Source organism: Tenrec ecaudatus, chromosome 5 (genome assembly GCF_050624435.1).
Source record: "Tenrec ecaudatus isolate mTenEca1 chromosome 5, mTenEca1.hap1, whole genome shotgun sequence".
NCBI lineage: Eukaryota > Metazoa > Chordata > Mammalia > Afrosoricida > Tenrecidae > Tenrec > Tenrec ecaudatus.
This window is the reverse complement of record NC_134534.1, coordinates 182,107,543-182,126,618: the sequence shown is the minus strand read 5'-3', so window position 1 is coordinate 182,126,618 and position 19,076 is coordinate 182,107,543. Positions and strand designations below refer to the sequence as shown.

The following is a 19,076-nucleotide window of genomic DNA, read 5'->3' as shown; positions in this document are numbered from 1 at the left end:
CATCCTGGGGCACTGTTGGCGTTTAGGGCAGAAGAATAGTGCGTGTCTTCATAGTCAGGAGGCTAAGCAGCTTGGCCCCTAGAGAGTGTATATATAGCAGTACCCCTCTCTGGTCAGCATGGCAAGCCACCCCAAATGCTCCATACTTTTCTAGGTCAACCTCGTCATGTAGATCACCTGAGGATGCTTTGGGGAAGAGTGGGAGACAGGGTGGGCAATGTTGGCTGAAGCCCCGTCATGAAGAGCCTTAGCACATCAGAAGAGCAACGAGGAGCATTGTCGTTTAGCGGAAGCACGCTGACACGATAGTCTGTGGAGGTCAGCGAGCACGCGGATGTTCTGAGACAAAGACACTGAGACCCTTTTGAGAATCAGCCTTGCACGTAAAGCTGAGAGCTGCTCAGTCTGCCCATCTCCAAGCCCCAGCCCCAAAGACACTGTCAGCTCCTTACTATGTCTGCCTCTAGCTTGACCGTGAAAAGCCTACCTGTTTCTCACTTATCAACCATCTCGTTGTTTGACGCTTCACCTGTATGACAAAGTACAAACTACTATCTGACTACTCTGCGTAATAACACCCAGCTGACAATACAGAATGCCAGGGTGCCAGGTGAGAGTAACACTGGTTATGGTGGGTAAGGTGTGTGTCAACTTGGCTGGGCCATGCTACTCAGTGGTTTAGCAGTTATGCAATGATGTGATTTGGCAGTCGTGTAATGGTGTGGTTTGGCAGTTATGTAATGGTGTAATCATCCTCCATTTTGCGGCCTCATGTGTTTCTCCTCCATTTTTTCATGACTGATCTTTGCATAATGGCCTGGCCGTTGGACCCTAGCCATCGTGATAAGTGAGGCATGGGTGTGATATTGTCTTTCTCTCCAAGATGGTCAGAGGCAAGTCCTTGGGTATCTGCCAGGCCGTTGGCTAGTACATAGCTCGATGAGTGGTTATTTATTCAGCATGTGTTTCCTCGTTACCTACTATGTGCCAGGCCTGTGCTATAACTGACATTGACAGAGAAAGTTTCATCAAACGGAGTCCCTAAGGTGTTTGTCAGGATCCTTAAGTTACAGGTGACAGAAACACAATGTAAACTGGCTGCATCCACAAAGTTTAGGCCCAGCTGGATCCAAGCCCTCAGACACGTCAGCAGGAATCCATCCCCTTCCATCCTTGGGCTGGCTTCACTCTCAAGGAAGCGCTCCTGTCCTGATAACCGCTAGCTGCCCCAGCTTCCCTCCACCCACACTCACTCAAAAACGCACCTCTCTGAACTTCTCCATCCCGAAGTCCCAAGGTTCTGACGAGGTCCTCCCCAAATCAATCCTTGCTGCCAAGGGGAATGTGATACTCTGATGGGCCGGGCCTGGGTCAGGTTGGTCCCTGGAGTCAGAACAGAACTGAGTCTCCTTGGACTGTTCGTAACTGCTACAGGAGGTGGCACCCCACACCTTTGAGCGATCTGAGGCACCCTGAAAAGCCCCTTTATGTTACAGAACTGGAGACCCCAGCTGAGAGGGTACACCAGATCCAACAAATCCTCATCACCCTGCCCCGCGTGGTCATCGTGGTCATGAGATATCTCTTCGCTTTCCTCAACCAGTGAGTGCTTTTCACATGCCTGGCCCAGGGGCCCCCTCTGAGTCTGCCCTGGCCTCTGGGGAGGGAGCGCACTGAGGCGTTTACAGGTGCCACTGTTTTCAGAACAGATCATGGGCCCTTCCTGCATTTGAGTCATGCCCCCAAAGGAAAGGACTCCGGGGAGGATTGACCTTGCCCAGGTGACTTGCGGGGCCCTCCTCTCTTCTAGCCTCTCCCAGTATAGCGACGAGAACATGATGGATCCCTACAACCTGGCCATCTGCTTCGGGCCCACCCTCATGCATATCCCCGATGGGCAGGACCCCGTGTCCTGTCAGGCACACGTCAATGAGGTCATCAAAACCATCATCATCCACCATGAAGCCATCTTCCCTAGCCCCCGAGAGCTAGAGGGGCCCGTGTATGAAAAATGCATGGCTGGAGGGGAAGAATATTGGTAAGCGCCCACTCCTCTCGTTTTTATTATTATTGTCGCCACCGTTGTTGTTGTTGTTGTTCAGCGGGAACACTGAGAAGCTCCCCAGGTTCTTGTGCTTTCACTGCGGGTACTTCCATAGGCTTCTTCCACGGGGCTTCCCCAGGGTCTTCTGCAGTCAGCAGGGACAGCAACCAAGAGCTTCTCCATCACGAAGGGCACAGCTCCACCTAGCTCAAGTCACCGGGGAACGTATCAGTTAGTGCAACTCAGATATCTGGGAATACGGTGTCACGTACAGCGGCATCCAGGGGCTCACATGTTACCCTCAGGACTTGGGCCTGCACTCTCTCTCCCTTGGCTCTGCTGTCTTCTGTGGTAACCTCCTTCTCAAGCCCCGCTCTCCCATCGTGGCTGCAAGAAGGCAGTCAGCAACTCCCGATGTGGAACTCATTCTCCACTCAGCATCCCCCAAAGCCCTTCCCAGATGTCCCCCAAGAATGGTGTCTCATTGGTAAGGTGTCTGTGACAGCCCCCATACCAAACACATTGACAAAAGGATGTCCTGCTCTAACTGATCAGGTTGAGGCACAAGGAAGTGTGGAAGTGACTATTTCCCATCGCAAACTCATGAACTAGTAGTTCCTTCCCCACCCCCACCCCACCCCGCGACGTGCACCCACAGTAAGCTCACTGCCTTTGCCCGCTCCGCAGCAGACCTGCAGTGTGTAGTTAAGCCACGCTGTGTACCCTGCACAGCACTGTGAGGAGGAAGGTTTCCGACTCTCATCAAAATCAGGGCTGACTTACCTTCTCAGGCTGAGCCCTTATGATGTGATGAAGGCAGACATTCCAGAACACCTGGGGGCAGAGACCAAAGAGGTTCAACTGTTCCTTTCTTCCCAGTCCAAGGTCACACGCAGGCCTACCCTTGGGCATGACCTCAACTGCTTTCCACCGACAGAAGGGTGTGCCTTTCGATTTTCAAAGCATCCCGGGACTCTTGAGTTGCCTTAACTCAATGGACATATTTGGGCAACTGCTTCTAAGGTGGGAAGCGCTCTAGCCCGGTGTCACCCTCCCCATGAGGAAATGGCAATCCATGGTGATGCCTAATCAGGGCTCTCTAAGCTCACTGGAGGCACCAAGGGGTAACTGAGGCCTTGTTCTCTATCAGAAGATATGACCGCCAGCAAGCATAACCTGGGGACAAAGAGGAGCTTTTCTGTCCATTATTTGCTGTCCCGACGGCTCCCAGTTCTTACTGTACTATCTATAACTAGTGTTCTTCGAAGTTTATCTAAGCACAAGATATAACCACCAGACTTTTCTTGACCTCATTATTTTCCAGGGGGAGGGGAACGGTTCATTCCGTGGTGGTTTGGGAGGAGGTTTCAAGGCCATAAAGCGTAGGGTTTGGGCTGGGGGGTCTCTCATGACAGTGAACAGCATTTGTTATTCAGGAGATGGTTACAGAGCACCCGCCACGGGCCTGGCCCTGGGCTGGGAGGCTGGCTGTAAGCACCAACAGGAGAGCCCCTTGAGCTTGGGGATCCACCATGAAAGAGGCGAGAGGATGCTCCTGTAGTGGGACCCCCGTGTCCAATCGTGGGTAGTCTAGAAAGGGCCCTGCAGGGATGAAGGCTGAACCAAGACCCCAGGGATGAACTGGAGTGTGCCCAGTGAGCCAAGAATGTTGCTGGCGACGGGAACAGCACGTGTAAAGACTCAGGGCATCCAGTCGGACGGAAAGCAGTTAGTGTGCACGTGGCCAGGGGATGGCGAGAAATAAGGCACTGAGGGTTAGAAGTGCCTGGTTCTGGAAGCTGTTTGGCAGAATCTGGACTTTACCCAGCAGGCCCTGTAGGATCATTAATACTGAAGCCCATATCCCCCTGAAATGGCATCTTCTCTGAGAAACCTTCCCTGACCACCCTACATTGGACTCTGTGCTAGTCCGGGTAGAATAGAGAGACAAATCCATAGACACTCAGATGTGCATAAGAGAAAACTTTATATCACAGAGTAATTGTATACTAAAACGAGGCCAGATCAACTCCAGAAGTCTGATATTCGCCCACATGCCCTATACCAGTCAATAAATTCCTCTTCGGACTCATGCAACACATGCAATTCCACAGAATGAGGGAAGTTTAAAGGCCAGTGGGTGGAAAGTCTTGTGGACCCAGTGGCGGTAAAAGCATCTCAGCACTGGCTTGGGGTCTCCACGTGGCTCCTCAGCTCCAGGGCTCTGGCTCCATCAGTGTAGCTCCATGTGGCTTGTCAGCAGGAATGTCTCTCGAAGGGAGAGTGTGTGTCCCACCTCCAGGGAGGAAGATAGGAGTTCCCAGAATCCTCAGGAGAAGGCCATGCCCACACAGGCCTCATTGGCTATGACCTGATTGACAGGCTAGACTCCACCCTTTCACAAGTTGACAGGAGATGATGTCACTGCCACAGGCTCCCATTTGTCTCCTACATACACACCTACTTCCACTGGCCGCTGTGTCGCTTACTAGCCTGTTCACATGGGTGTCTTTCCCAGGAGCCTCATGAGTGCAAGGCTCCTGCCTGCTTCACCCATCACTGTACCCCGGGAGCTGAACCTGGCTGATATTGGGGTCCAACTAATGGCCCTAAGGAAAGCCTGGCAATGTAAACAGCCCTGGCCTCGGGGTACTTGCTTATGCTCTAGTGAGGTAGTAGCCACAAAGACTAAACCCAATGGACCGGGTTCACGTAGGCCCACGAGCATGTCTGACCCTGGCTGGGTGGAGGCCTTTACCCAGCAGCACCTTCAGGCACCCCGCAGGGACGCTGCTCCTCCTACTTAGCTTTCCTTTCTCTCCCTTGTCTGCCCCCTGGCTCTAAGAAAGGGAGCCACGGGCAGCTGATCTGATGCTTGTTCCTTCGTAGGCTCCCATGCATCCCGGAATCTCTTCTCGCTCGACTCTGGGTTCCCCCAGTGATCCATGCCAGGCTTCCCTCTTGCCCTCAGACTCTTCCCGAACACCCACACGCTGACCAAGGAGCGACCCCAGCAAAGTGCAGGGCTGCAGGGGAGCTGGAGGAGCAGGGCAGGAGAGCCTCACAGAGGAGGTGTCCCGGGAGGGGCAGATGGGAGTGAAGGCCCAGAGGTCAAGTGGGCTGGCGCCCACAGATGGCTGAGTGCCACGGGGGCAGACAGCACCGCCTGGTGAGTCCCCTTCCTGTGTTCCTTGCAGCGACAGCCCACACAGCGAGCCAGGGGCCATCGATGAACTTGACCATGACAATTGCACTGAGCCTCACACCAGCGATGAAGGTGAGTTGTGGGAGCGGGGCAGGGTGGTTGGGGCCAAGGAACCACCCCCCCACCCCCCACCCCCAAACCAAGAAAAGAAACAAGCCGATTGTTGTCTGTCGAGGGCAGGATGTGTGTCAGAACGGAACCCCACTCCTCCGGGCTTCCGAGGGCACCTTTGGCTGAAGTCCCCTGCCAGGCCTGTCTCCCGAGGCACCTCTGGGTGGGCTTGACCCTACAGCTTTCCAGCTGGCAGCGACGGCCATTAACCATGTGTGCCACCCAAGCCTTCTTAGGAATGCCCCAGGGGCCTCTGACCCCACCTGTTCACTAGCTCCACCGCAGGACAGATGTCTGTGCGTACGACCCCTGCAGCTCTCCCGATCGGGCACATCCATCTTTCAGAGAGACAGGGACCAGGAAAACCACCGCAGTCCACCGTGCTCCACACCCACGGCCCGGCCATCTATGGCTCCCACTGGCCCAGGCCCCAAGAAGGAAGCCACCTTTGTCTCCCACTCAACACCCCGCCATTCCTTCCGCAAACCTCAGCTGAGACTCTTCTGCAGCAGAGCTGTGCCAGGCACTGGGCAGGAAGGTGGACGCCCAGTGTTGTGCTGTGTCCCCTGTCTCGGTGTTGTGTCCCCTGTCTCGGTGAGCTGGCATGGCTGTCCTCTTCCACATCTGTGGACCCAGAGTTCCTCGGCTGTGGGCACGTGCCCTTGCATCGGCCCGCCTCTGTGTCTCGGAGGTCCACAGCACCGGGACACTGGGTCCAAATGATGTGCTCTGTTCCTGGTTAGTCTCTCCTGGTGGTCATGACGCCCCAGCCCCTCTGCTAGCTTCTTTCTGCTTTTAGCTCTTGTCTGATAACAGGCGTTGTTTCCATGCCCCAGGGTAATTCCCTGGGGTAATCCCCTTCCGTCTGACCAGGGCTGTGACCCGAGTAAGGGTGCTGATCACATCCCACCCTGATCCTCTGACTTCAGATCAGCACCGATCACGTCAGATCACGATGGGAGACGATCACATCACCATACAGCCGGCCAATGACATCATGACAACATGGCCAAACTGCAGAAAGGCATGGCTCAGCCAAGCTGACATAGATTTGGGTGGTGGTATGTGTGTATGCGTGTGCGCACGTGTGCGTGCACGTGAAATTCAAATCCTAAATCACCCCACCTACACAGATGGCAAGCAGCTCCCCATGACACGAATGACCATGCCGGGTGACAGGTGTGTCCCCAGTGTCATTGTGGGCACTCAGATGTGATGGTCTGGGGAAGTGGGCAGTGGGTGAGAGGTCAGGTCAGCCCAGACTCTGAGCATCCCACTGGACTCTCCCAGCGCTTGCCGACATGGAGCTGAATCCAGGACTTGTCTCTAGACCAGTGTTCTCAACCTGTGGGTCATAACCCCTTTGGGGGTCAAACAACCCTTTCATAGGGGTCGCCCGATTCATAACAGTAGCAAAATTACAATTATGAAGTAGCAACAAAAATACTTTCATGGTTGGGGTCACCACAACATGAGTAACTGTATGAAAGGGTCATGGCATTAGGAAGGTTGAGAACCACTGCTCCAGAGAAACCTAACCACCTGGACTAGCAGTGTGGGTGAGGTGGGTCCATACCAGTTTATTCTTCAGGAGATCAGGCTCAGTGCTGAGAGTCCACAAAGACGTCTGCCTGTCTTTTAAAATCAGAGGAAAGAAACGACTGTGATCCACATGGGATTCTTTCACCTTTATACCCAGGCAGTGCTAAAAAAAACCTATTTATTATTATTTTTTATGAAGGAAGGGGTCCAAGAAGTCACCCAGTGCAAAGGCACACACAAAAAGTTACCGTGTGGCCCGATATGGCCTGAGCATAGCCCCCCGCTCCCTGTGCGAGCCAGGTTTGTTTTCCGTGACCCCTTGCCGTGGCGTGGGCCTCGGTCTACAGCCACCGCATTCACCAGCAGCGTCCTCTGGCATTTCTGGAAGTTGGCTCAGTTGGCCAGACTGATAGGTGAGTTTTCAGGTTCTAGTAAGGTGATTTCAGGTGCCAATGACAATATCCCGAACCTGAACTGATTTACCCATGAAAGGGAACTGCAGCTGGTCCAGGGGCCCCGATGATTCTGTGGGACTTTATGTCCCTCTCCCTGTCTGCCTCCCTCTGGGTGGGCTGCATTCTCAGCTAAGAAACAGCCCCGCTGTCCTTTAGTCCCTGCCGCAGTCTTCTTTTCCAACAGAGAGCCAGGATTGAGGCTCATGGCACTGACTGGGGTCAAAAGTGCCTCTATACGACCCAGTCCCTGGGCCCCAAAGGAAGCTCCTGGGTCAGGCCTGGATCACAGGTGTGCAAGCAAAGCCAGGTGTGGTGCTCCACCCCCAAGAGCCTGGGGAGTGTCCTGGAGCCTTTGGGAGGAGATTTGAGGTTTTCCACAGTGGCTCCTCTCAGTGATTCGCTTCCCTGTGCCTCTTCTCCCTCCTGCCTATGCCAACCCTGGTTCTCCCAGGGTGCCCCCCACCCCATCATTCCCTTCCAGCCCCTTGACTCTGCTTCTCTCCAACTGTCACATTCCTCACTTCTGGATCACTTTGTCGCCTCTCATCCTGGATTCTTCCTCTCTGACTTTGTCTCCTTCGACTCTCCGTGTGTGGGTGTGTGTGCATGTGTGTATAGGTGTATGTGCCTGTATGTGTTTGTATATGTGGGTATGTATATTCATGTGTATATGTGTGTTTGTGTGTATATATGTGGTGTGTATGTGTGTTAGGGGGGCTGTGGGGGTGTATGTGTGTATGCAGTATGTATATGTATGTGTGTGGGTGTATATGTGTTTGTGTGTGGTATGTATGTATGTATGTGCTGTGTGTATATGTATGTATACATGTGTGGTGTGTGTATATGTGTGTGTTTGTATGTGTATGTCATAGTATGTGTGGGGGGTGTATGTGTGTTTGTGTCTGGGGGATGTATGAGTGTATCTGCATGTCTGCATATAGGTGGTGTGTATATGTCTCTGTGTGATGTGTATGTGTCTATATATGTATACATGTATGGTGTGTGTATATGTGAATATCCTATTAGGATTTTATGGACCTGTTTGTGGTTCCCAACTTTTCTTAACAAAAGTATACAGTGCACACCCATATGCCCACCCCCTAAGCTGTACAATAAGTAATTCTGCCCTCTGTTAGCTTTCATTTTATCTCCATCTTCGGATCTATCCACCCATCCACCTTTTCATGCATCCCAACATACATTGCCATTATCCGTATATCGGGCACTCAAAGCATTGGTGAAAAATATTCCGTAGTCTTTTTGTTCCATGTTTTCCGTGAGCTTTTGAAGTCCCCTCAGACCTCCCCCTTAAACACATCATTCAGCATTTGGATCAGTAACAGTAATCGAGACTGTCACAGAGGTACCACAAGGGGGTGGTTTCAATGAACAGGGATTTATTGTTCTCAGAGTTTAGGAATCAAACGGAGCCAAGTCCAAATGCAGGGCATTCCCAGCAGGGGGCAAGTCGTCTCTGCTGGCTCTGGGGGAAGGTCCTGGCCTCTTTTCTGCTTCTCTTTCTCCGTCCCTGGGCAGTCTTCCCAAGACTGGCATCTGTCTCCCCTCATCCCTGCCCACGGCCGCGGGGCTATAGGATCCTTGTCACGCAGCTGAGGCTATGGCCCGGGTCAATCTAACATGGGAACCTGATTTCTAAATGGAATTCCATCCACAGGTGGGGTTGAGATTCAATACAGACTTTCAAGCGGTGGAGCTTTTTGTGGGGGGTGCATGGTGAGGTAGGGGGGTCCCAGTCTGGTTCATGACAAGTGATTGGCAGATTCACTTGATATTTCCAACTCCAAATGCAGAATAGAAGCAGCTACCCTCTGTGACTTAGGCCTGATACCCAGGAGGTTGCCTCCCATCATCCTGAACAGAATATCCGTCTGGACACTGGCTGGCACTGCTGCCTGAGGCCCGTGTGAGCCCGCCCAGGTGTGGCAAGGGAGGAGGAGCCCAGGGAGGCATATGATTCCTTTGGATGCCGAGATGGCTGTAAGCCCCAGTCCTGGTGGCCCCGCGAAGATCTGTGTGGGTTCCTCTGAGGCAGGAGTTGGGGTGGGTGGTGATGTGTGTGTGTCGGGGTGGGGGGGCTGTTTCCTAAGAGGAAGATGTAGTGCCTCTCCCTGGCAGGACCTAACTGGGGCCCTCTATCCAGGCCTGGTTAGAGAGGGTGATTCCGGCTTCCTATTGGGTGGAGGCTTGGGTGATAAGATTGACAGCTAACTGTTGGGCTTTGGAGTCTCCCCAGAGTTGCCTCAGAAGAAAGGCCTGGTGATGGCGATCTGAAAGGTCAGCCTCAGAAAGCCCTGGGGAACACAGCTGTAGTCTGACACACACACGGGCCGCCATGACTCGAAGCAGATCACGGCCACGGAAGACGAGGAGATTAGAGGCGGGGAGGGGATGCTGTGTGCCGGCTGCCCTGCTTTCCGGTATATGGAACCCAGGACAGATGGCCGATAAGACACAGCAACTTGAATAAGAAGTTTGGGGGGTACGGCAGTTGTGTATGTATATGTGTGTGTGTATATGTGGGGAGTGGGGGGAGCCCAGGGGGAGCTGATGTTGAGGAGTTCAAGGAGGAAGAAAATGATTTGAAATGGATTTGGACCATCCTGCTTGCCCGTGGTTGAACGGTGGCATGGTCCGATGCCTGGGTTAGTTCCTGATAAAATGGTTTGGAGAAAAACTCCTCCTCATCATCAAGTGGGGTTTCCATTAGTCCAGGCAGGGTGTGTGGGAGAGTGGTGAGGAGGAGAACCATAGTGTTTTAGATACAATAAACCCCAGTGATGGATGCATGAATAAATGGTAGGACAGGAGGACTGCTTCGGCCACACAGGCTTAGCTACTGACATCTGCAGACACACACGCCTTCTCTGAGCCTGTGTTCTTCCCATGACATTGTCCACCCCTCTCCACGCACCCCAACCCCCACAAACCTCAGCTTCATCCTGGATCAGCGGCGGGGGACCGGAGTTCAAAGGGAAAGCCCCAGTGAAATGTGCTTTTAAACCCTGAGAGTGGGGCACCTGCCAGGGCCTTGCTGCCTGTGTTGCCTGGGGCAGGCAGGCTCCGGTCAGCACCGGCCCAGGGCTGGTGGGAGATTCAGAGGCACCGCAGGGAGGAGGACAGAGATGCCCCGTTCTATTGATAAGGTGACCTGCGTCAAGATCTGAGTTAATTTGACCTACTTAGCTGTTTCTTTCTGTCTGCCTCTCCCTGTCCTCCTGTCCTGCCTGTCTGAGAACAGCCTGGAAAGGCTTTTGTTGGAGAGTCAGCAGGGAGAGCTGAGTTTCAGGTTTGAGGCCGGCTCCCTGCAGAGGGTGGACAGTCCCAGAGGCCCTCTCAGGGAGCAGTCTTCCGAGTCAGTGGGGCCGGTGGGGGTTAGTTGGATGGGGATTGTCACCTCCCGCTGCTCTGGGCTCTCCTGTGCTTTCTGTGGCCCTTGGAAGAGTGTCAAGTCTGGGAACAGCCAACAACGCATTCTTACATGGAGCTAGCGGTGTGCCGGACGCTGTTGCCAGCAGTTCTGGAACAGTGAACTCATGTAATCCCTCCGAGGTGGGTGCTCTTGTTAGCAATCCTGCTTCACAAGTGAGAAAGCTGATGCTTTGGAAGGACGACCAGGAGAAAAGTGGGACAGGTAGCTCTTTGGAGCTGAGCCAGGAGGAGGGTGGAGGAGGCTCTGCACAGCCGCTATGCGGGATGGAGTGCCGCGAGAGCCCAGCAGAGGGAGGAACTCAGGGCTGCAGAAGGGGCAGAGGCCTCTTTCATGACCCTCCCTCTTAGGATGAAAAGCCAAACAAACCAACCCTCCGAGTGCAGAGGGCGGGCGGGCTCGTATTGTTTTATATGTCGCAGATGCTGGCACTTGCTTTGACCGCGTCCCTGCTCCGTGCGGGCGTCGCTCAGGGGCACAAGCTGTAACAGAGCTCAAGCACATCAAAGGCGCATCCTCTGGGTTTCCAAAAGCCTTCTACGCATCACTAGCAGCGCAGTCTCCGCAAACCACGTAAACTCTCTGCGGCTTACGTTGCTTGGCTGCACCTGCTTGGAGGCGACCTCCCTTAGCAAGCAAGCAACCGCCCACCCTCCATCCACAGCTGCTGTGGACCGAGTCCCTGCTCAGCACGCCCACCACGCTGCACACGTTCATGCCATGCCTGCCCCTCTTCCGTCTTTGCCCGCGTGAGCATTTTACCATCAGGAGGATTTCACGGGAGATGACTTCTCCTGTAATTTTATTTTTTAAATGAGACTTCCTTTGTAAAAAGCGGTTTTAGGTTTATGGAGAAACTGCAGGAAGTATACCCGCCTCCCTCCACTCCCCCCCCCCCACCCCGCACAGTTTCTGTTAGTACGACCTGGTCCCTTTGTGAAAACCAAAGACCGATATCGGCGTATTGTTCGTCAGCAAGTATCATTATTTAAGGGCCACACTTTGTGTTGCTCGATCCTGTGGACAGTGACAAGGACATCATGCCATGTCACGTACCCACCATGGCACGGTCACACAGAATGAATGCTTTCACGATTCTGGAAACATGCGTGCCCTGCCAAGCCGTCTCCTCCTCCCCTATCCACCCTGCTCCCCGACCCCGGACCCCCACTGCTCTCTCTTTGCATGCCTAGAGTTTGGGCTCTTCCTGACTGTCAGGTGGCTGCGTCAGTCTGACTGCTCTTACCTGGTAATGTGCATTTGAGGTGCACCTCGTCTTCCGGTCACTTCATGGCTCACGCACGTCTCTTCATGGAGTCCGGGCCCCGGAGTGTGGGTGACCCCCCTGTGCTCACCCTCAGGCCTGGGCAAGCACATCTCGGAGTACATCTGTGTTATCCTTTCATCTGCATAACAACACTTACAGATAAAGTGGTACCGAAGTAGGGCGTCCCTTACCCCAAATCACACAGGCAGGAGGTGACAGAGCGAGGCGGTGGAAGCACCTCCTGAGCAAGAGCGGCCCCTCATCATTTCTCTTGGTCGGGGTTGTTTGGAGAAAGGGAGATGTTTGAGGGATGCACATGTGTGTGCAAAGAGAGATGCTTGAACTGTAGTCCATACAGGAACCTCCCCACACCCCCTTCCACCATAGTGACCCCACGGGGGAGCTTTCAGGCCACTGCAAATCCTTCAAAACCAGGTAGTGTTTCCCCAGATGCAAGTCCGTGTCCACCATCTGTTTGACTTTTCAAAAAGTTGAGAATGTGCTTTAAGAGAACCAAGAGAGAAGTCGCCCGCTACCCACTGCCTCTGAGTCCATTCCAGCTCTTAGCAGACCTAGGGGACAGAGCGGGACTGCTCCTGCAGACAGGCTTCCGAGTGCCTCGTCTCTCCCCCAGAGAACAGCTGGTGGGTTTGAACCGGCAACCTAGTACTTAACCCACCGCACCTCCAGGGCCCCTTCCAAGTGGAAGATGGAAACAGAACTTGTGTTGAGGTTTGGAAGGAAGATGAGTCTTTAGAACATTGCCTCAATGTGAACTATAAACGGGGTCAAGAGGCCCCGGGGAAACTGAGGCGGCTACAGGTGGGTGCTAAACTGATAGGCGGTGCCGTGTGGAGGAGAGGCGTTGGGGAGCCGGGAACAGCCACTAGGTTTGTTGCCCTCACAGCTGGCAGAGACAGGGAGGCACAGCATGCCAGGATGCAGGGCTAGCGGGCTTGGCCCCGGGGCAGGATGATGGTGAGTCACAGTGAGAGGGGCAGGCTGTGTGTGGTGGGCAGGGTTTGGTGAGGCTGCACGGGCCTCCTGGGGATTGGCCTTTCTAATCGTCCTGCAGATCAGGGAGGATAGGAGCTATCTCTAGGATGATGTTCCTGGCCCCGGAGCGATTAGAACCGGTGTGTCTGGCCCAGGGATGCGAGAACGGAACAAGGGGAGTGGTTGGAGAGTGGATTGAATCAGTTGCCCAGCCTCAAGGATGGGATCGAGACAGCATCATAAGACTGTCGGCCCTGCAGTCAGCTACCACTTTCTGTCTTGAGAAACTGGGGCCCAGAGAATTGTGAGAACTTGCTTGAGGTCAGACCGAAGCCTAGGACTACGGCATCCTGAGCCCTAGCCCAAGCCGTGTGCAGCAAGCTCGCTGCCTTGCCCTTCCCTGCCTAAGCCAGGACTTCCTTCCAAGAAAGGTTCCAAGCCTGCTGCTCCTTGGCTGTTCTCATGGATACCCTCTCCCGTGTTCTCTTTCCAGAAGTGGAGCAGATCGAGGCGATTGCCAAGTTTGACTACATGGGGCGGTCCCCCCGTGAGCTGTCCTTTAAGAAGGGGGCCTCGCTGCTGCTGTACCACCGGGCCTCCGAGGACTGGTGGGAAGGCCGGCACAACGGCGTGGATGGACTCATCCCACATCAGTACATTGTAGTACAGGACATGTGAGTGGGCGGCTGTGTGGGTAAGCGATCATAGATTAGTGATGTCTGGAAGGGGCTCAGGCAGAGAATTTCAGGTCTGTATGCCATGGCGATCTGGACTTGTCAGTTATGATATGCTTGGGTCCCCTTAAACTATGATTCAATTAGCAAACACACAAATGGCTCACTGTGCAGGAGATGCAGAGACTGCAATGGATGCTCCTGACCCACCACCTAGGCCCATCGATTGCCTCTGGGACATTCACACCCATGGCAGCCTTCAGTGGTCAGTGAATCCGTCCTCCATTCTGGGGCCCCCTGTAGCCAGGGGTTGGCCCATCACCTCCCAAGCTGCTTCACATGCTCTACTCTTGTGGTGACTTCTAAAGGGATTGACAGAAATGACCCTCTTCTTTTTTTAGTTAATAGGGCGCTATTTTTTTGTGATAATATCTGGGGTTAAGAAAAAGCTTGGCATTGCAGAAGGCTCAGAGAAGCACGTCCCTCCCATTTAAAAGCCACCGAAGGCCCCTGTGTGCACACTGCCTGTGTGCGCTAATCAGTCTCCATGCAGGCGATTCTTCAGCAAATGAGCCACCAAGCTAGACTCAAAGGCCAGAACCAGGCTCTTGACAGCCTTCTGAAGTCCCCAGGTTCTTAGGGCTGGGACAAGTGACTGTCAGGGAGAGGGCAGTGGCAGGAGGCTGTCACGGCACCCAAAGGAGCTCCAGCCCCTCCCAGGTGCCCAGAGCCCTGGGAATAGAGGTAAGAGAGGTCTCTTCCTCCCTGGCTTAGCCCTAGACTCTGCCGTCAAACACTCAGTCAGCTTACAGATTTCTTTTCCCCGTGGCTCCAATCCCACCTCCAGCACTGAGCCTGGGCCTGGGCCTGGGCCTGGGCCTGGCCCTGAGCAGCTAGGGAGGGTGGAAAAGACAAGAGGAGGGAAAGGGAGAAGCTGGGGGGAGGGAGAAGGTGGGCATGAGCAGGGGTACAGGGACATCTCTGCTAGAGAAATGGACTGCAGGAGCCGTGCTGAGGCTGTGCCCAGGGCAGAGGGCCAAGGGGCAGCTGTGAGCACAATTGAGCCATCAGGTGTGTGCTTCCCCACCCCCCGGGACCCTCTGGAGGGAACCCCCCCCATTCATCTCTGTCCTCCACAGGGACGATGCCTTCTCAGACAGCCTGAGCCAAAAGGCGGACAGCGAGGCCAGCAGCGGGCCACTGCTGGATGACAAGGCCTCCTCCAAGAACGACCCCCAGTCCCCCACAGAGCACATCACCGACTACGGCTTCGGGGGTGTGATGGGCCGGTAGGAATTCGCTTTCCCCTGCTAGTGACATCTCTATTCATGCCGGGTCCAGTATGTGCCCGGGGGGGTGGCCGGGCACGGCCCCCACAGGATATGATCTTGGGCACCATGGGGTGGGCTGGTTGGGTTTGGCCCACAAGAGCCTTGGGCTAGATGAGCCCTCGGTACCACATGTCAATACCCCATGTCTTTTGGGGGTTGGGGCGATTTGCTAATATCAGGGTGTGGGCCAGGCTGTCACATAGCCTTTCTAGCATGTCACTCTGAGAACAGGTTTCGTCCAGACTATGTGGCTTAAAAATAGAAGAAGAAGGCAGAGGAAGGGGAAAGTTAGCAGTCTCTCACTGCAGTCCCAGGTTCTCAAAAGGTTCTGTGTGCTTGCCAGCGAGGCGGTCATGTGACCCACCCACCAGGATAGGAATTGCAACTACAAGCCGAGTAAATCAATCAGACCCCCAGGAGCCTGGGTTTCTAAATTGGCCTCAGCAATAAATAGCCTTGGCAGCTCATTCCAGCATGGCCGCACTGTCCGCCGGCTGGGGACAGTGTAGGCCAATGAGGAGGGTGTGGTCCCTGGACGTCTGGTTGGGTTGCACCCCATCCTGCCTCTTCTTCCCGCTCACTCTGCCCTCCTCCCTCGCCGACTGCCTCCTCTCTCCGGCTCTCCCTCCCCTGCTTCTGTCCTCTGGGGCACCCACAGGCTTGCTTAGCTTGGCTGCTGGCCATCATGAACTTGGTCCCCAACCCCCAACCAAGCCCCACCCAGAACGCCGTTCCTCCAGCACTCGGGGTGCCGGTGTCTCCGGTGTGTTGTCTGTCGGTCTGCCCACAGTGCTTTCACACCCGGGTGGGAAGAGGGTTCGCTAACCAGGTTAACAGAATGCACCTGAGCGAGGCCTCAGGACAGGACCTCACCCTGCTGAGGGACCTCAGCCCCCTCTCGCTCACTGAGGGCGAAAGACATCCACGCACACGGAAGGTGAGTTAGTCTTGGTAGACTAGAGAAACAAAGCCACATAGACTCATATGTATATAAGAGAGAGTTTTATAGAATGGGTAAGTGTACATTCAGAAAGCATTCCAACCCAGTGCTGTCCAAACCCATAAGTCCAACATTAGCCCATATGTCCCACACCAATCTACAAAGTCCTCCTCCATCTCACAAAACACACGCAGTGATGCCAACTGCAGGAGGAAAGTCAAATCAGTGAGCGTGTAAGCATCTCAGTGCTGGCAGGGGTCTCCACATGGCTGCCTCCAGCACCCAGGGCTGCATCAGGGTAAGTCCGTGTGGCTTCTCCTCAGGGATGTATCACAGGAAGTGAGCCTTGCCAGCTGAAGCAGGGAACTGGCTAAGGCAGCTGCACCCTGGTCTGACCATTAGAAAGCAAAAGACCTGAGAACTAGAAAGGCGAGGCTCACCAAGCCATTTATTTCTCTGTGCCCTTCAATTGATCCCACATGTGTTTATGGGCCAGGTTGGCACAGTAAACCTTACCTATCTCAGAGTTTAGAGACAGATTCTCCAAGTTCAGAAAAAGCCTCAAGGAGGGGAGACTTTGGCTGGGGGTGGGTGACTGTGCTGGTCTCCATGAACGTCCCCGGACGGGGGGGAGGGGAGAGGGGGTCATTCTGTGCACGGAGGGCTGGGCCACATGGGGGGTACAGTCAAGTCTCTGCATTTCAGAGGACCCAAGAGAAGCCCACCTGAACTCCTTATGGTTGCTTCTAAGGGAAGTCCTCAGCCTGGTTGGAATCCTGTGGGCCCAGACTCAACATGCAGAGGACACTCGCTTTGCCATGAGCACCTCAGCTCTGTCTGCCAGCCAGGGCTGCTGCCGTCGCATGTTGTCGGCAAAGTGGAGCAGCGTAAACTCCCCAATGCAGCTGCCTCCCCTGCCCACCCCCCACCCCGCCCCCCAGAGGCCAGCCCTCTCCTTGCAGAATCTAAGAGGCTTGCCTGTACCCCACCCCCAGCAGAGTGTGTGGTGTCCAGTGTGCATGGTGTGGCCAGAGGCCGGCTGCCTCTGTCTGTGACCCCAGGGTTGATCTCTGCCCCGGCTCCTTTGCAGAGTGCGTTTGCGATCCGACGGAGCGGCCATCCCCAGGCGTCGAAGTGGGGGCGATGCGCACAGCCCGCCCCGTGGCCTGGGCCCCAGCATAGACACGCCTCCCCGGGCCAGCGCCTGCCCCAGCAGCGCGCACAAAGTGACCCTTGCCCGGGGCAGGATGGAGAGCCCAGAGAAGCGGCGGATGGCGATGTTCGGGAGCGCCGGAAGCATCAACTACTCCGACAAGAAGGCGCTCTCTGAGGGTCACTCCATGAGGTCTTCCTGCGGCTCCACCAGGCACAGCAGCCTGGGGGACCACAAGTCCCTGGAGGCTGAGGCCTTGGCAGAAGTAAGGGCCAGCGAGGTCCCCACCGGGCTGTGGGGGTGGACTACACAGGGGGACAGGGCCCATGCCAGTGCAGGGCTGCCTGCCCCTACTGCGCTGCCCATGCACCGCTGAAGGTTTGGGGCCAGCCACTGCCTATAGCTTAGTCCACCCCTTAAAGGTGAAAAGCCCACTCCCCACCTGACAGGGGATTCCTGGCCTGCAGGTGCCCCCGGTGGCATGATTGACTTACTTATTCTTTTCTCCCTTCCCGCGGGCATTAATTGATCACCTTTGGGTTGTCATCACCGTGCTAGGCACTGAGAGGACAGTGCTGACCTGAAACACAGGATGTCCTCCCCTCAGTGATAACTTAGAGCAGAGACCATCAGCTCAGGACGAGAGAGGGGGAGAGAGAGAGAGCGCGCGCGCGCGAGAGAGAGAGAGAGAGAGAGAGAGAGAGAGAGAGAGAGAGAGAGAGAGAGAGAGAGAGAGAGAGAGAGAGAGAGAGAGAGAGAGAGAGCCAGCCCCAAGGGTGAGCAGAATGGAAAGATCGCTCTTCCGCAGGGCTTAGCAGTTCTGTTGTTTTCCGCTTGATGATGAGTCATCTGTGGAGGCCGCCACTGCCAAAGGAGCAGAACCATGACTTTGTTGTTGTTGTTGGAGTTGGTTTGACAACAGAATGCACGCCGCCCAGTCCTCCCGCCTCCACAATGGTTCTCATGGGCGAGCCCCTCGTGGTAGCCGCAGCGTCAGCCGTTTCAAGAGCCTTCCTCTTTTTTGCCAACCCTCCTCTCCCGGACATGATGCCCTTGTCCAAGGACTTGCTGAGCAGTTTGAAAACAAAAAACTTCATCTAAGCACAAGTGTCCATTTGCCCTCAACGTTTCCATTTTCCACCCCCCAGCGCTGAAAGCTAGTGGGGGACTCCTTGGTGTGACATCACACCTCAGGTGGGAGGGAGGAGCGGAGCCCTTGGGGCCGTGAGAATGCTGGCTGTGATCAAGAGTGACATTCGGATGCTCAGAAAGGAAGGGGCGAAGGTTCAGAGGTGGGCTGTGTTCCAGGCAAGGCCAGCAACTGTCCCAAGGGCATATTCCCAACACAGACACCCCTCAACCCACAGCAGATCTCCTCTTTGTTCCCGTAGGGGCGAGGGTAACACCAGCTCCTCAGTCCGCCCCTGAGGAATCCTTGAAGAGGGGGCCTTGGTTTGAGACCAGCAGAGGAGCTGGCGACCTGATGGTTGCTTTTCTGGAAGGTCATCCTGCCAGAAAGCCTCTCCCTAGCGCCCACCACCGCCGAGGTGTCAGCGAGCTAGATTCTTTCTGAAGCCCATGTTTCCATGGGGAGTCATCGCATAGTATAAAACAGTTTCCACAGGAGATCCCCAACAGCATGGACTGGTGTTGTGAGGAGGCCACAAGGCCTGGTCGTGTTCATGGGACAACACCGAGTGCCCTGTCTGTGAGCATCTCTGCAGAGGGAAGCAGGCACCCCTGTCTCCCAGGCTTCAGTTACATTCTCCAGAACCGGCCCAAAGCCTAGACTGTGCAGAGGTGTGTGTGTGTGTATGGGGGTATGTGTGTGCGTGTGTGTATATATGGGGGTATATGTGTGTGTGTGTGTGTGTGTGTGTAATGTGTGTGTCCGTGTGTAGAGCTTGGGA

At 54.8% G+C, this 19,076-nt stretch overlaps 1 protein-coding gene across 2 annotated transcripts in view; it reads left to right on the top strand.

Annotated features, from left to right (window-relative positions):
* The window catches only part of SRGAP3 (SLIT-ROBO Rho GTPase activating protein 3), a 300,362-nt gene that overhangs the window by 273,069 nt on the left and 8,217 nt on the right, over nucleotides 1–19,076 (top strand). Inside the window, exons 16-21 of one of the 2 annotated variants that reach the window (XM_075550390.1) lie at nucleotides 1,497–1,602; nucleotides 1,811–2,038; nucleotides 5,242–5,321; nucleotides 13,562–13,742; nucleotides 14,882–15,031; nucleotides 17,104–17,431. In XM_075550390.1, the coding sequence (XP_075406505.1) occupies nucleotides 1,497–1,602; nucleotides 1,811–2,038; nucleotides 5,242–5,321; nucleotides 13,562–13,742; nucleotides 14,882–15,031; nucleotides 17,104–17,431 (1,073 nt within the window). The remainder of the gene's footprint in view (nucleotides 1–1,496; nucleotides 1,603–1,810; nucleotides 2,039–5,241; nucleotides 5,322–13,561; nucleotides 13,743–14,881; nucleotides 15,032–17,103; nucleotides 17,432–19,076) is intronic. The other variant, XM_075550392.1, reaches the window with a different exon arrangement.